The sequence below is a fragment of the Nesoenas mayeri genome (assembly GCF_963082525.1).
Source record: "Nesoenas mayeri genome assembly, chromosome: 3".
NCBI lineage: Eukaryota > Metazoa > Chordata > Aves > Columbiformes > Columbidae > Nesoenas > Nesoenas mayeri.
In genome coordinates, this window is record NC_137544.1 from 2,792,167 (window position 1) to 2,808,810 (window position 16,644).

A 16,644-nucleotide genomic window follows, 5' to 3' on the forward strand; every position below is an offset into this window, starting at 1 on the left:
ACAAGTTTCTTCTCAAATTCAAGTGGAACCTCCTGTGTTCCAGTTTGCACCCATTGCCCCTTGTCCTGTCACTGGTTGTCACCAGCAGAGCCTGGCTCCATCCTCCTGACACCGCCCCTTTCCATATTGATCCCCAGGAATGAGTCCCCCCTCAGTGTCCTCTTCTCCAGCTCCAGAGCCCCAGCTCCCTCAGCCTTAATCACAGAATAGAATCATAGAACAGAACAATTTTGGTTGGAAGAGACCCTCAGGATCATCGAGTCCAAACATAACTTAACACTAGCACTGAACCATGTCCCTAAGAACCTCATCTAAACACCTTTTAAACCCCTCCAGGGCTGGTGACTCCAGCACTGCCCTGGGCAGCCTGTTCCAATGCCCCACAGCCCTTTGGGGAAGAAATTGTTCCCACATCCAACCTCAACCTCCCCTGGCGCAACTTGAGGCCGTTTCCTCTGCTCCTGGCGCTTGTTCCTGGGGAGCAGAGCCCGACCCCCCGGGAGCAGCGGGACCGACGCCCCGGGCCGCTGTGCGGACGGACACGGGACACGGGACACGGGACACGCGGCGCTTCCCGCCTCCCCCCGGCAGGGGGCGGCCCCGGGGCCTCGCGCCGCCCTCGCGCCGCCGCCCCCCGTCCCACCGGCCGCTGGGGCCGCTCCCGCTCCCCGTCTGCCCTCGGGGCGATGCCGGCAGCGCCGCGGCGCCTCCTCCGCTCGCTCTGCAGCTCCATCGGCAGAATGGGCGACTGGGCCTCCCGGCTGCCGCGGAAGGAAGAAGCGCTCCCCGGCAGGAGCCAGCGCATGGCGGTAGCAGGTAGGGACGCTCGCCCGCCGGTACCGGGGGGGTGGGGAGGCGGCTGTGGGGGCACCGGGGCCCGCTCAGCGAGTGAAGCGGCGCCGCTGGCTGCGGCGGGCACTGCGCGCATGCGCTCCGGCGGGGCGGCTGAGGCGCCTGCGCGGGCCTGTGAGGGGACATGGCGGGGTTGTGGCAGTTGGGGAAGTTGTGACATGGGGGGGTTGTGACATGGCCAAGGGAGGGAAATGTGACATGATGGGGTTGTGACATGTCGGAGAGGGGGGAATGCGACATGATGGGGTTGTGACATGCGGGGGACGCGATGTTTGTGAGGCAGCGGGAGTTCAGGCGGGAGCCCTGAGAACGCGTTTATTTAGCTCCACAATGAGGTTTCCTGTGCTAAACTCAGGAGTTAAGTGCTCAAGGGTGTCCAGCGCAGCTACGAAGATGCTGAAGGGAGTGGAGCATCTCCCGTGTGAGGAAAGGCTGAGGGAGCTGGGGCTCTGGAGCTGGACAAGAGGACACTGAGGGGGGACTCATTCCTGGGGATCAATATGGAAAGGGGCAGTGTCAGGAGGATGGAGCCAGGCTCTTCTGGTGACAACCAGGGACAGGACAAGGGGCAATGGGTGCAAACTGGAACACAGGAGGTTCCACTTAAAGATGAGAAGAAACTTGTTTGGGGTGAGGGTGTCAGAGCCTGGCCCAGGCTGCCCAGGGTGTTGTGGAGTCTCCTTCTGTGCAGACATTCCAACCCGCCTGGACACCTTCCTGTGTAACCTCATCTGGGTGTTCCTGCTCCATGGGGGGATTGCACTGGATGAGCTCTCCAGGTCCCTTCCAACCCTGGACATTCTGGGATTCTGGGGTTCTGTAATCGAGAAGGGGCAAGAAGTGTGAAATGCAACCCAAAACCTGTCATGCAATTGTCCTCAGTGACCTGGAGCCAGTAGCACCTTCCAACTTCCACCATGTCTCCACCATGAAGATGTTTTTACACAGGACACTTGCTCTATGCTGTGGCATAGAGCAAGCAAAAATGGCCAAATTTCTGCCATTTTTTCTTAGAAAACTCGGTGTATGGAGGGTGTAGTCCTAAGTTAACACGGGACTTGAAGATCGTAGAGGTCTTTTTGAACCTGAATGATTTTAAGAGACAAAATCAGCAAAACCACATCCGCTGTTTTCATAGAAACTCAAAAACTGGTGTATTTGAGGTTTACTTTAGTTGATCAGTCCTTTTCTAGCCGCTGTGGATATCCACTCTCTGGTGAAAAAACATTTGCTCAAGAGAGCATCTGTACTCGGGGTCACAAGCTGCAGTTTAAAACTAACTTATATATCCTTGTACAAGTATACAGGAGGACATAAGACACAAAGCATTTGCATAAAAGCCAAATCAAGACTTAGACTTTCAGTCTTAAGTAATACAAGGCATACAGGGAAGCACAACATTCTGGCATTTCCAGTGCTCACAGGGATTATTTCTATGCAATAAAATATTAGAAGCCTGACTTTACTCCCCCCATGACAAGATGGCTCCCATGGGCTAAAACCAGCTCGATTTCCAAACTAAATAATATATTCTTAACAACCCAGTGTACTTCTCTTTCATTCCAATGTACTTTCTGTGATTCTGTGATTCCTGGAGCGACCAACAAGCACGTACCTGTTTTTCCTCACTTGCATTTCCTGTTTCATTTTTAGGGCCCTAGTGGTCCCATTCAGGGTTTCAAACACATTACCTTATGCCTTTTAAATAATAATACCTCAAAATAATACCTAAGCACAGCGTGGATGCGCTAACCTTAATGTTTGCTAAGTGGTTTTGAGTTCTTCAAAAATAATTCTTCCAGTGATTCATTATTTTGAGTGAATGTGTGCTCTCAGGTAAGCAAAGTATCAACCAAGATTTACATAATTGGGCCTCCTGGAAACTAAAAACATTGCAAGATGGCTGTTACCACTGTTAAATAGGAATTATAGTGGCACTTTGATACATGCACGACCTTTCTCCCATTATACAAGGTGTTTATTTACAGGCATCTTCGCTCTGGGCACCAAAGGTCCCTAATGAAGTCTGTGAACTTAGGGAAAAAAAATACATAAGGTAAATAAGTGCTGGCGGGAGAATAATAAATGGTCTGTGGCATAAGCTCAGTGTTTGAGGGCGTAGTAAAATCTTACATTGTATAGATATTGGGTAAAATGCTGAAGGTCGTGGTGAAATTAAAGTTATCAGGAACAGTGTTACGTCTGATGTGGGGAAGGCAGACTCGAAAGAGCGGTCAGAGATGGGATTAGGGCAATGAACTCTAGAAATGATACTGAAAGTTGTGCATTGTCTAGATTAAAGTGGCACCTTCATAGTGTTTGGGGATAAAAACCTGACCTGAAGATACACTAGGCCCATCTTATGCTCTGTAACTCCATAGATGGAGCTATTTTGTGCTGCTGTACAAAAACCACCCTCATAAGGCTAAATATGACACTTTTTGGATACTGTTCTATGACTAAACATAATTTTATGTACTTAACAACGGCATGGAGCTCCAATGAACTGCAAAAGTTAAAATTTTTCAGGTGTAAACTCCTTTCAGGAAAGAAAGGCCATTTAAAGTTTAACATCACATTTACTCAGTAACATTTCTTTCTAGTTTACCCTTCAGCAGTTGAAATGCTTCCAGCGTTGGCAAGCTCTGTAGGTTTATGTGCTGACCAACCTGACTGTTGGCCTTGCAGACATTTGCTGTTTTCTTAACGTGTCTTCTGAACTGAGGACCCAATACTGGACATGGTCACCGGAGCAGATCACACAGACTCGTATCCAAGTGGGTTTGAAGATTCCACACCCACTCTGGGCAGCCTGGGCCAGGCTCTGGCACCTCCCAGCAAACAAGTTTCTGCTCATGTTCACATGGAGCCTCCTGTGTTTCAGTCTGTGCCCGTTGCCCCTCACCCTGGCGTTGGGCACCACTGAACAGAGTCTGGTCCATCCTCTGACACCCACCCTGACATATTGATCCCATTGATCATATCCCTCTCAGCTTCTTCCTCCAAAGTCTTCTCAGTCTTCAGCCAGCAAAGGAACTGCAGGATAAATTAACAGTTTTGAGGAATATCTTAGCCAAATTATTCCTCTATTAAGCTCCAGAGCTCAGTGAGAGAACGTCACCATTTCCCTGCTAAGAGGGACAGGGGCTCGGATGGTCACATATATTCTCTACACGGTTAGTACAGGAACATTTCTGAAAGATGTTCTGAATGTTGCTGCTGTGTTCTGTGGAAGAATTTAATAGTGCGGATAGAGTCAGACTGACTCAACACCAGAAAATAATATTACTGACTATGATGATGTAGCCTATTTTAGACATAGAAAAGTATTTCAGGTGTGATGCTGTGATGGGTCAACCAAGCATGTGCTGACCTCCTTTTTATCACATATTTCAAAAATTTATAAATATTCTTACAGCATCCCAGTCTGGTTGGGGTTGAAGGGACCTCTGGAGATCCCCCAGTCCAACCCAGCTGCTCACGCCGGGTCACAGAGCAGATCACACAGGTGGGTCCAGGTGGGTTTGAATGTCTCAGAGCAGGAGACTCCACACCCGCTCTGGGCAGCCTGGGCCAGGCTCTGGCACCTCCCAGCAAACAAGTTTCTGCTCATGTTCACATGGAGCCTCCTGTGTTTCAGTCTGTGCCCGCTGCCCCTCACCCTGTCATTGGGCACCACTGAACAGAGTCTGATCCATCCTCTTGACACTCACATTATCTTACACCGGTGCAGAATTTCTGCTTCTCCTTGTTGACCTTCATGAGGTTTCTGTTGTTGTACACCTGTAATTTTCCAAAGTGTCATTGCACTGCTCTGCTGTTTGGCGTGTCCATTCTCACCCTCTAGTTAGCCTTGCCCTCGGATTTGCTGAGCGTGTTTTCTGTCGCATCATTCATGTTATTCTTAAAGATGTTGAATGATATTTGTCCCAGCATCAGCCCTTGGGGTAACCTGCTACACACTGGACATCAAGATATTGATCGCTGCCTTTTCACTGTGGTGTTTCTGCCAATTTTTGATGTATTCAGTGCATACCAAGTCTGTTCTTCAGTTTTCTCAGCTTCCAAATTATACTGCAAGAGACGTTGTCAGGAGCCCTGAGAAGGTCAATGTGTGTTACATCCACTGCTTCATCCTCAGCTGCGTAGCCAATCTTTTCATCTTAAAACCCGAATGATGGAGCGTGATTTGCTTTTGGTAAACGTGCCGGCTATTCTTGATGACTTTCCTGTTCTCTTTGTATTTGGAAGTGATTTTTGCACACATATGCCATGATCTTCCCTGGGACTGAACCAAGCCTGAGCAACCTATAGCTCCTCAATCCTCTTTTTGCTTTTGTTACAAAAGGTTGTTACTGTAGCCCAAATCGTGGTATTAATATCAGAGATCTCTCCCAGCTACCGGTATTCATCTAGATATCATTATAACTAGATCTGTCACACATTTCTGATGGTCGCATCAGCGAGCTTCCTTCACAGCCCTGCAAAAACTCCATGTGGCTCCTTGAACACATTAGTAATTATAACCCATTTTTCTCCACATTGCGGCTTTTCTTTCTGACTGTGCCAATGGATGGAGAGGTTTTGGAACAGACTTTGCGAAGATTTCGGCAAAAGAGGTTTTCAGTACTTTCTGTGCTACTTTTAGGCCATCTTCTGTATTCATCAGTGCACCTGGATTTTCTCTGAGCTCCTTTTTACTCTTGTCATTTTTTGTGGAATTGTTTCTTATTACCATCTATGTCCATAGCTACCCTGTTTCCCCAAAAATAAGTCAGGGTCTTATATTAATTTTTGCTGCAAAAGACGCGTTAAGGGCTTATTTTCAGGGGATGTCTTAGTTTGCCATGAACAACAATCTAAATTTATTCTTGAACAAAAAAAATCAATATTTATTCAAATATAGTTATATCATCCCATTCTGGAACATCATGATAACTCTTCAAACCCTGAATTCCAGCGTGAATTTCTTGTGACCCTATTATCTTTATTTGTTGTAGGAGTGTCTACTTTTCTTGGTGAGGGGTCTATCTGTCCTGCTGCATTCTAATGCCAATTAATTGTACTTTATATAGCTGCCTGGACACTATTTAAATGGACTTTTTAATGAGCTGTAACTAGGGCTTATTTTTGGAGGAGGGCTTATATTTTGACCATCCTCAAAAATCCTGAAAAATCATGCTAGGGCTTACTTTTGGGGTAGGTCTTATTTTCGGGGAAAAAAGGGTAGTTCTCACTCCCGTTTTGGCCTTTCTGATTTTGTCTCTAAATGCCCAGGCAATGCTTTGATATACCAGTACTTATTGTTTCTCCTTGTATGCTCTCTCTTTGCATTTTAGTTCATTAAGCAACTCTGTGCTTCTGATGAAGTTCCCAGTTTTTCTGGGCTCCCGTGGTGCCTCCCGCATGTTGTGTTCATTGCATTGTACGTGCTTGTGCATTATGTGGGACTTGACCTTGGCTGTGTAACCCTTTTTCTTGTTTCATTGTAAGGTTATTACTAATTTAGGATCTGAGTCTAAGAAAATTATGCAGTTAAACCTTCTGTATTCTGCGGATTTCTGTGAAGTGACTGCAAGTCGTGGGTTTGTAGAAGTTGTTTCAATGGGGTTAAATTCCAGAATATGAGTTGAAAACAATACAAACATTAGTAACCTTCAGTTACTCTTTTTGTAATTAAGTTGTATCTGATCTTCAACAAATGTCACGCTCTGGGAATTAGAGTTTGTTGTGCTGTTTATTTCATTACATTCGTGTTTGAAAATGATTTCTTTCATATGATTTCTATATAATGGTGCAATACCATGTTGTGCTTTATAGTAAAATCACATGTTATTTATTGCTTCTACCTTTCTAGTATAACTCTAGTTTTCAGAATTAATTTTAGTTACATTACTGCTGAAATATTACTGTGTTTTATGTGTACGTGAGTATATATTGCTTACACTATTTAATTGAGTATTTTATTTTATGATAGTGGTAGGAGCACTAGTCAAGGGGCCCTAGTAATGTAGAGGGAACCTCCTGTGGAAGACATTGTATAATAATACATATATATACACACAGAGAGACTATTTCTGCTAGATAGCCTGAGATAGCAGTGTGTAGTAAACTAAAAGAATATTTTGTCCTTTTGGTGCCAATGAGAAGTGTCAGGAAATATCTTCTCTATCTCTGTGGTCCCTGTTTTCCCCAAAAATAAGCCCTACCCTGAAAATAAGCCTATCTGTCCTGCTGCATTCTAATGCCAATTAATTGTACTTTTTTTTTACATGTATAGCTTCCTGGACACTATTTAAATTGACTTTTTAATGAACTGTAACTAGGGCTTATTTTTGGAGGAGGGCTTATATTTTGAGCATCCTCAAAAATCCTGGAAAATCATGCTAGGGCTTATTTTTGGGGTATGCAGAATGTAAACAGGTATTTTATGGGAACTGCTTTACTTTTCCTATTCTGTCCCTTGCCTGCCGAAGCAGCGCTTGCTTTTCACAGGACGCAGACAGATCGGATTCCGCCCCAGTTGCCTGTGTATGCGTGAAGAATAGCATACGTGATAATTTTACAGGGAGTAGATTTCACGAGAGGTTTTGAAATGAGATGATTTTAGGTATCATATGTCCTCTTAAGATTCGCTTCATTAATTTTTAATGTTGCATTTAGCCAGACATCTCTCGAAGCTTAATAGTTTCCAAACACAACGAACATTCAGAAGCAGAAATAATACTTTAGATTGTTTTACATCTATACCTGGTTATTTTAGTGGAATTGTTGTCCATGCTGATCTTTTTTACCACTCTTAAAACAGTGAAGAGAAATTATTGTGCTCAAACTAGTGGCTCGTGGTCTAAAATAGAGATGCCTGAGTGAGGTTGTGCCACAGAACAAGACCTACAAAGGAAATACAGTTTCTTTTAAGATTTAGAAGGATTAATTTCTTAAAGTTTTCCACCACTTTAATTACCTGATATGGTGGTTCACATAAAGAATTAACTAGTTGCCCATTTTTACTGCCGTTTATATGGAATATGGGCCAAAAACTTGGACATCTGACTTCCATTGAATTCAGGAGTGTATTGAGTAACAATGTTATATATAGTTGAGTGTTTCTCAAATTTCAATTTACCTTTCCAATTCAGAAGAGTTAATTACTTATTTCTTCATTCTAAGAGACGGTCTTTGCCTCAAATACACTCAAGCTGTCAATATCCAGAAGTTATTAAATTTATTACAATTTCACAGCGTATGCTGAGATTCAAATGAGAGAGGATGTAAGGCAGAGTACATTTCTTTATGGAAGCACCTCACCCCCAGTAATTCTTTATTATCTGAAAGGCAACTTTTGATATTTGTAGTTGCAAGATCTTTACAGGTAGGTGTGAAGGAATTTGCTTGGAAATCCTGTCTATAATAACATATTATAGCTTTTTCTCTTTTTCACCTTGTCAGGTATTTATATCTCGACACTAAACAGCTCGTTTTCAAGCCAAGTGCACAACTATAAATATTGTACTGTCATTGGAAAAACAGGAATTACTTTTTGAACACCCATTGCATTGAAATTTTGGAAGACGTCGCGATGTTTTTGTTGTTTGCATGTGCTTTTTTTTTGCTCTTGGCAGCTGGCAAACAGCAACAAAAAGGAAATCAGCTTGCACTTGTGATGCTTGATAGATTAAAAGCATATAGGAAAGAGATTTAAAGAGCTGCACATCCAGAAAGTCTGCCTGGGGTTTCTCCTGGCAACAGCGCGGGTTGCTGGGAAACACAATGACTTAAATGGGGAGAAACTTCACCCAAAAGGGTGAAGGCAAATAAGGCTTGAAGGAGACTCCTCTTGCTGATACCGTAATTTCCCTCTCCAAACTGAAAAATGAATCCAGAGGTTCTTTATTCAGAGGATTATGTGTGAATGCTGCTCTGAGGATTCATTCAAAGTTGTATATTAAAGGAGGATAATTATTTTTAGTCAAAGGTAGCGGCATGGTACACAGGATTCAATAGCTTCTCATTGCTGCGGTTTCGAAAAAGGATGTAACGTCTGAATTTGCCAAATTTCTGTTGTTAAATAAACCTGTCAATTATGAGAATTAAACGCAAGGGTTGTATTTACACAGGTTATTTTCTTCACTGGAGAATATTTTATATTATTTTGTGTGAATCCTGGGGTACACTGGACTTCGGTGAATTGTGTCCATTTACCTTTAGTGCAATTTTAGTGTGCGTGACATTGACCTGACATTTAGGTAATGTTCCGATTTCAACTCAGAAAATAAAAGGGTTGAGAGAAACATCTCAACTTCTTCACTTGGTCTCCATGCTACTACTTAAAAACCTTTCCTGCTTGGATGCTAAATATCTGTGGCACCAGCTCTGCTTTCAGTTGTGTCTGTGTAACTCTTCTTTTTCAATATGATATTGGGTTGACTTCATCTTAGTCACACTAGTGTGTATCATAGAATCATGGGATGGTTTGGGTTGGAAGGAACCTTAAAGCTCATCTAGTCCAATGCTGCCATGGGCAGGGACATCTTCACCAGCTCAGGTTGCTCAGAGCCCCGTCCAGCCTGGCCTGGGATGTCTCCAGGGATGGTTCATCCACCACCTCTCTGGCCAACCTGGGCCAGGCTCTCAACACCCTCAGCACAAACAATTTCTTCCTCATGTCTGGCCTGAATCTCCCTCCTTTAGTTTAAAACCATCACCCCTTGTCCTATCGCAACAGCCCCTGCTCAAAGGTCTGTCCCCATCTTTCTTATAGGCCTCTTTTAAGTCTGGAAAAGCCACATTAAGGTCTCCTGGAGCTTCTCTTCTCCAGCTGAACAGCCCAACTCTCTCAGCCTGTCCTCCCAGCAGAGCTGTTCCAGCCTCTGGTCATTCCTGGGGCTCCTCTGGCCTGTCTCCAGCAGCTCCATGTGTGTCGTGTGCTGAGGACCCAGAGCTGGACCAGCACTGCAGGGGGGTCTCACCAGAGTGGAGCAGAGGAGCAGAATCTCCCCCAAACCTGCTGCCCACGCTCCTTTTGATCCTGCCCAAGATATTGTTGGCTTTCTGGGCTGCAAGCACACGTTTCTCATTTGTGTTGAGTCCTTCTCCTGGGGGCTGCTCTCAATCCATTCTCCATCCAGCCTGTGTTTGTGCTTGGGGTTGCCCTGACCCTGCTGCAGGACTTGACACTTGGCCTTGTTGAACTCTGTGAGATTCACATGGGCCCATCTCTCAAGCCTATCAAGGTCCCTTGGGTGGCATCCCTTCCCTCCAGGGTGTCATTGGCAAACTTGCTGAGGGTCACCCAGTCCTGCTGTCCAAGTCTCCAACAAAGGTGTCAAACATCACCAGTCCCAATACCAACCCCTGAGGAACGCCACTTGTTACTGGTCTCCCCTCGGACATCAAGCCATTTACTGCAACTCTTTGAGTGCAACTATCCAGCCAGTTATCTACTCAGTGCTCTATCTGTCCCATCCGCGTCTCTGATTTAGAGACAAGAATGTTGTGTGGGACAGTGTCAGACACTTCACACAGGTCCAGATTGATGACTTCAGTTGCTCTTCCCTTACCTACCAACCCTGTAACCCCATTGTAGAAGGGGGAAGATTTAGGAGCTTATGGGGAAGACTAAGTTGGTTTTAAATGACGGGCTGCTGCGGCTGTTCACGTACAAGTAGACATTGCTAAAATGCTGTGGTAAATCAGGTTGTGCCTCGCGTTGGACGTGTGTAACACTCATTTGGTGGATGTACATCACAGGTAGACATGTGGGATTAGGTTGCCTGTTGCTCCTTATCTTTGCACACCAGATAGCAGAGGATTGGGAGTAAACCTTGGTTTGGCTTTATGTTGTACCAGGTATTGAGCTGGGATAGAGCACTGGAAGGGACTGTGCGTGTTGTTCGATTGCTGCTGCAGGAGGTACCGCTACAGCAATACACAGAATTATGCTTTTAAAGGTACAACAGGCCCTGGCACGTTTAATTCGTCACGTGGTGAGTGTCCAAAGACATTTAAACCAAATGAATAGCTCCCCCAGAATGCTGCTTTCTTCTTCTGGCTGCAAGGAGAGTGTCCAGTGAGCTGCTCAGACGGAGGCATCTATATTATAACATAACCAGCTAAAGCGTGATGGCGTGAATTCTGTCTTTGCTGCCATAGGCAAACAGATAATGCTCAATGTCCCATTGACTTGTATTTCAATTCTATAGCAGTTTGATGCTGGTTAAACCATAGTCAGCTGTCTGTCAGTCTTCTGGTTGGAAGGGTTTTCCAGGAGCAGGTTGCTTTGACTATTTAAATAAGTTCTTTTAATTTTGACCCTATTATTTATTGCTCATCACCTCATTTTGTGTCTACAAACTCATTTGTCTCCTTGATGAGAGGAGAATGGGTCCCGTGCCACCTTTTCCCGTGTTCTGTTCAAGTAAAGCTGTTTTAATCTCATAAAATGGGTTACTTTAAAAAAAAAGTAAATTGTAATAATACTTTGCAGCATGGTAGAGCTCTGTTATATATGGTATTCTTAAAGGAAAGGGTAACTGTGATGGAGACTCATTCAGACTAGACGTGCTTATGGTTTACTTTGCGGTTACAGGGATGGATGAGCTCAGTGTAAGCCAGGTCTGGATTTATAGCATAATAACTACTCCAGGTAACTGCCTGCACAGATGCCTTTGTTGTGCAGTGGACGCAAGGCAATCTGTCTGCATTTCATTGCAAGGTAAGCTATGTTACCTTTACTCCAGGGTAAAAAATTGCAGTTACCACAAAGAGATGCTCTAATACGTGAAGAATTTTGTTTGTGTGAATCATTTTTATCTTCTCTGTTCTTTCCCAGAACAGTGCAAGCAAAATTAATTGAGTGAATAAGGTTATTTAATGACTTATCCTTGTAGTTGGTATTCAGTGTAGAGCCTTACAATTTTTTTCTTGGCCAAAGAATTATTCTGCTTGCCCTGAGTCAAAACTGTCTTTTTTTTTCCCCCTACTCTCCTCATCAAACACCAGTTCACAGAATCATCATTTTTCGCTTCTTTTCTTGGATTTTCTTGGTTAATGTTTGTACACAATATTTTCAATAAGAAAGAATTTCCCAAGTCAGGTTATGCTAAATGGGAGTCAAGTTGTTCACACGTGGAACCACAGAAGTGCAGCAGCTTTAGTTCCCTCAGAACCCCTAGGGAGTCCAATAAAACTGCTCATAGTTTTCATTGATTTGAAAGAAAATAAGTGCAGAATAGACCTTATATTAGGTTCCCATAATGCAGATTTAAGGCTGTTTGAATGTTTTAGCTGTTTACCTCTGTGTCTTAGTCCTTTTGTGTTTCTCTGCTGTGTAGTATTTACTCTGTATTTCCTTGGCTTAAAAAGGTTCTGTGGTTTAATTAATGTCTTTATACCTTCAAATTACAATGGTGTACATCACCTTAACTTCAGTTCTATGCGATTTTTATTACATTTATTTTTACTTTGCAACCATTGAACTATTTGGCTTGTAATTTGTTGCGTGATAGGTGTTGCGTGCTAATATTTTATTTATTACGTGTAGAATTTTAGTGGCATGGATACATTTGTACATTGCTCTTATTTTGTTACTTGCAAATTTTTATGATACCTATGAAACTCTTATTTAAATTCCTAGTATCATTAAAATAATATGTGTAAATAAGTCTGTAGTTCCAATAAGATAAAAACCTGTGCAATATTGCAGTTTCTTATGTATTGCTCATTGTTGCAGATATGCAAAATTGGAGTTAGTGGTATTGCATCCATCTGGGTGAAGAGATTATTTCGGTCTTATTTTCTGTTGAGAAATGTGGCCAAGTAGATTATATCTGTATTTTTACTGTAGTTTGGGCTTGATTTTCCAGGAATTTGATTTTTCAGGAGCCTCCAAAGATGTTTTAGGAATTGCTGCAATTTCTAGTAAGACTCAGAAGCAGAACTATAGTGGGAAATATTCTTATGTCCCTTAGTATGAGACAGAAAGCTCTTATTTTGAGGACATAACACGCTGTTTGGGGGTAGAGATTTGGTGCCTGAGACACTGACATCTTCTGCTAGGATTCCAGTGAGAAAGCAGGAGCATCGTGCCAGGGATGCCGGTTCTGATTTGGTGATGGAAGCGTGAACATCATTTATTCATAGAATCAGTTGGGTTGGAGAAGACCTTTAAGATCGAGTCCAACTGTTAAGCTCACACAGCCAAGGCCACCACTACTCCATTTCTGCCTCTGGTCACGAGGTGAGTAAGAGCGTGGTGACACTAGGGCCAAGTTGCTGCATCCTGAGGATTTATTCCATAATAAATACTTTGAAAAAGATGTGGTTCCTCATTTACTCTTTATTGTAGAATTACTTTTAAGTGTCAATGATTTTGGGCAGGTGAAAATGAGTTTATATAGATGTGTTTACATACAATAATGTAAAACCATGTGTAAATATTTGTATAAATATATACAGGCACTCACATCCGTATATGCTTCTATAGGCAGCTTTATCACAAAAACTTATGGCTGGAACATACACATTGAACTCATCTCTTGCCAGACCACGACCTACTTTGACCACAGACCTATGACTATGTTTTCTAGGACCAGGTCTAAATTTTCAAAGGAGGCTTGGCATGGGTCAATACCATAAAGCCGTGAGCAGGGCCTGGCTCAGCACCTCAATGTGTTGTGTCTTCTGAGAGCTGAGATGCCTTAAACCCCGCACGGGGATAGAGCTGGGACAGGCAGCACCAGCCTCTACAGCCTTGTCCATGCAAAACAGCACTTGTTACTGAATATCATATATAAAAGGGCCTTCCCCCTGACAGGGTTCACAGTCCTGCACCTACTCCAAGTACTTGAGACTTTGGCTTCCTGAATCATAGAATAGTTTTGGTTGGAAAAGACCTTTAAGATCATTGAGTCCAACTGTTCCCCCACCCCTGGCACTGCCCCATGTCCCTGAGAACCTCATCTCCGTCTGTCCAACCCTTCAGGGATGGTGACTCCAGCACTGCCCTGGGCAGCCTGTTCCAATGCCCAAACAGCCCTTTGGGGAAGAAATTGTTCCTAAAATCCAATCTAAGCCCATCACACTTTTGCTCCAGCACCTTCCCCAGCTCCGTTCCCTTCTCTCAGCTCGCTCCAGCACCTCAAGGCCTTTCTTGGCATGAGGGGCCCAGAGTCCACACCCTGGACCACTGCTCCATAATCAGAAAACACTCAAGTACCACTGTGGGATGTTTGGTATTTTCCATAATTAGCCAACTCTGGCTGTTGGGCAGGAGAAATGTTGCGACATTGCACCCCTGTTCTCTAAAGAAAAGCACAGGTTGGTTCTTAATACAGGCAGCGCTGGCCCATCTGTTTTTATTGAGGCATAATCTGGATGATGTTGATGTTTCCCCAGAGGTCTTTCTGTTTCTGGCATTCCCCATTTATCTTTTACTATTTACAGGCTCAGGCATTTTTTTTGTTCATCAAACATTCAGCTCCTGAGAATTTCATCCCAGAACTTGGTTGTACATCCGTGGCTACTTCAGTGGATGCACAAAGCAGGAGTGGAGAGGACAGATGGTGATGAGCTGGCAGGACAGGATGACTCCAGACAGCCCTTGGGGACATTAAACTGGAATGCAGGGACAGGGACTGGTACCTGTGGTGTTGCAGAGTAGGATAAAACAGGTTGGAAAGGACTTTGGGGGATCGTTGATTTATGAGATCAGTAGATTGATAGCTGATCTTCTTTTCTTTTCTTCTTCTTCTTGTTCTTCTTCTTCTTCTTTTATTCTATTCTTCTTCTTCTTCTTTTCTTCTTCCTCTTTTCTACTTTTCTTCTTCTTCTTCTTCTTCTTTTCTTCTTCCTCTTCGTCTTTTCTACTTTTCTTCTTCTTCTCCTTCTTCTTTTCTTCTTCTTCTTCTTCTTCTTTTCTTCTTCTTCCTCTTCCTCCTTCTTCTTCCTCCTCCTCCTTCTTCTTCTTCCTCTTCTTCTTCTTCTTCTTCTTCCTCCTCCTTCTTCTTCTTCTTCCTCTTCTTCTTCTTCCTTCTCTTCTTCTTCCTTTTCTTCTTCCTCCTCCTCTTCTTCTTCTTCCTCTTCTTCTTCCTCCTCTTCTTCTTCCTCTTCTTCTTCCTCTTCTTCTTCTTCTTCCTCTTCTTCTTCCTCTTCTTCTTCTTCCTCTTCTTCTTCTTCTTCTTCTTCTTCCTCTTCTTCTTCATTCCTTCTTAAGGATTCTCCTTCTTACTTAAATAGGGATGGTGCAAATCTACATGTGCGCTTACTAAAGTTGACTTGATGTGTGATGGGGAGCAGAAATGGAACCTCATCTTAAAGAGGTTGCACTCAGACAACTTCTAATAAAATAAACTGCTCATAAAGTAATAATGCGTAGTTTTAGTTGTATCTTGAGTGCCAGTTTGTAAAGTTACTACTCATGAAGGGAGCAGGAAAAAAGCTTTTTGAATGAGAGAGAAACAATATCATCATATATGTATCCTGTATGTGTGGATTTCTGTGCACTGACGTTCCTGGGTAACACTGTTATAAAAATATTAAGTATAATGGAAGGGGGAAATGAGCAAAAAATTGCGCTTTCTGGGCCAATGGCTGGATGCACATCAGGAATTCTGAGATATTAATCTCTGTAGAACTATTTTAAATATTTAATTTGTGAAAATGTCATTGTTGAAGAGAATGTTGAACACAAAATAAAGCACTTTGCACCTAAATTTTACAACGGAGCCCTTGCTTAATGCAAAACAAAGAACATGTCCTTATTCCTCACACATGGGCTGACAATTCTGAGAGGGTAACCTGACCATATTTTGGATAAATTCTATTTCTCAGTTATTTGACTTTTCAGAGCAGCCTTTTTCCTAATCACTGAAGATATTTGAGAGTTTCTACCCACTTCATTACCAGCCTATTCTCACTCTACCAAGTTGTCTGTAAGCGGATTCTGTTATGAGTAACTCCTGCATGTATTTTTCATGTTGCACGCTCTAATCGCTTTTCCAAATGACAGTCACAAGTGCCTGTGAAGCTGGGTTCCTAACATTTTGATTTTTGTAAGTGTCTGTTTAGTTAAATTGGGGCATATTTCAATTGATTGTCATCATCCCTCCATGAGAACAGCCCAGGTAAAAGTAGGATTTTTTTTCTGTCACATAATATACATTCACACTTAAATAATAAATCAGCAAAGCATTTGGCTCCAAATTAGACTCCTAAAAAACCTCAAAGGAATTGGCTTAACTTATCTCTAATGGGAATGCCCAGAAATGATAACAGGGGGGTGACAGCAGAAATGGTGATAGAGTTGGCCATGACATGACAGACATGCCATATTCATAATCACAGAATCACAGAATGGATTGTCTTGGAAAAGACCTCAGAGGTCATCAAGTCCAACCCTTGGTCCAACTCCAGTCCATTGACTAGATCATGGCACTAAGTGCCATGTCCAATCTCAGTTGAAAAACCTCCAGGGCCAGTGAGTCCAGCACCTCCCTGGGCAGCCATTCCAATGCCTGACCACTCTCTCTGCACAGAATTGCTTTCTAATAGCCAGCCTCAATTTCCCCTGGCAGAGTTGAAGCCCATGGCCCCTTGTCCTATTGCTGATGCCTGGGAGAAGAGCCCAATCCCCACCTGGCTAGAACTGCCCTTCAGGTAGTTGTAGAGAGTGCTGAGCTCACCTCTAAGCCTCCTCTTCTCCAGACTAAACAAGCCCAGCTCCCTCAGCCTCTCCCCATAGGGCTTGTGCTCAAGTCCCTTCCCCAGTCTTGTTGCTCTTCTCTGGACCTGCTC

General features: G+C 43.5%; 2 protein-coding genes across 2 annotated transcripts in view; one reads left to right on the top strand and one right to left on the bottom strand.

Annotated features, from left to right (window-relative positions):
* The first annotated feature begins 671 nt into the window (after positions 1 to 671).
* MSRA (methionine sulfoxide reductase A) overlaps positions 672 to 16,644 on the top strand; it is a 296,935-nt gene continuing 280,962 nt past the window's right edge. The window contains exon 1 of the mRNA XM_080342314.1: positions 672 to 816. Within this exon, the coding sequence (XP_080198440.1) occupies positions 687 to 816 (130 nt within the window). The 5' untranslated portion in view covers positions 672 to 686. The remainder of the gene's footprint in view (positions 817 to 16,644) is intronic.
* Positions 14,304 to 15,082, bottom strand: LOC308038548 (uncharacterized protein). The gene is made up of 2 exons (XM_080341202.1): positions 14,668 to 15,082; positions 14,304 to 14,635 (listed from the first exon to the last, which is right to left on the bottom strand). Exon 1 carries the CDS (start codon positions 15,051 to 15,053, stop codon positions 14,715 to 14,717), a length of 339 nt encoding a protein of 112 aa, XP_080197328.1. The 5' UTR covers positions 15,054 to 15,082; the 3' UTR covers positions 14,304 to 14,635; positions 14,668 to 14,714.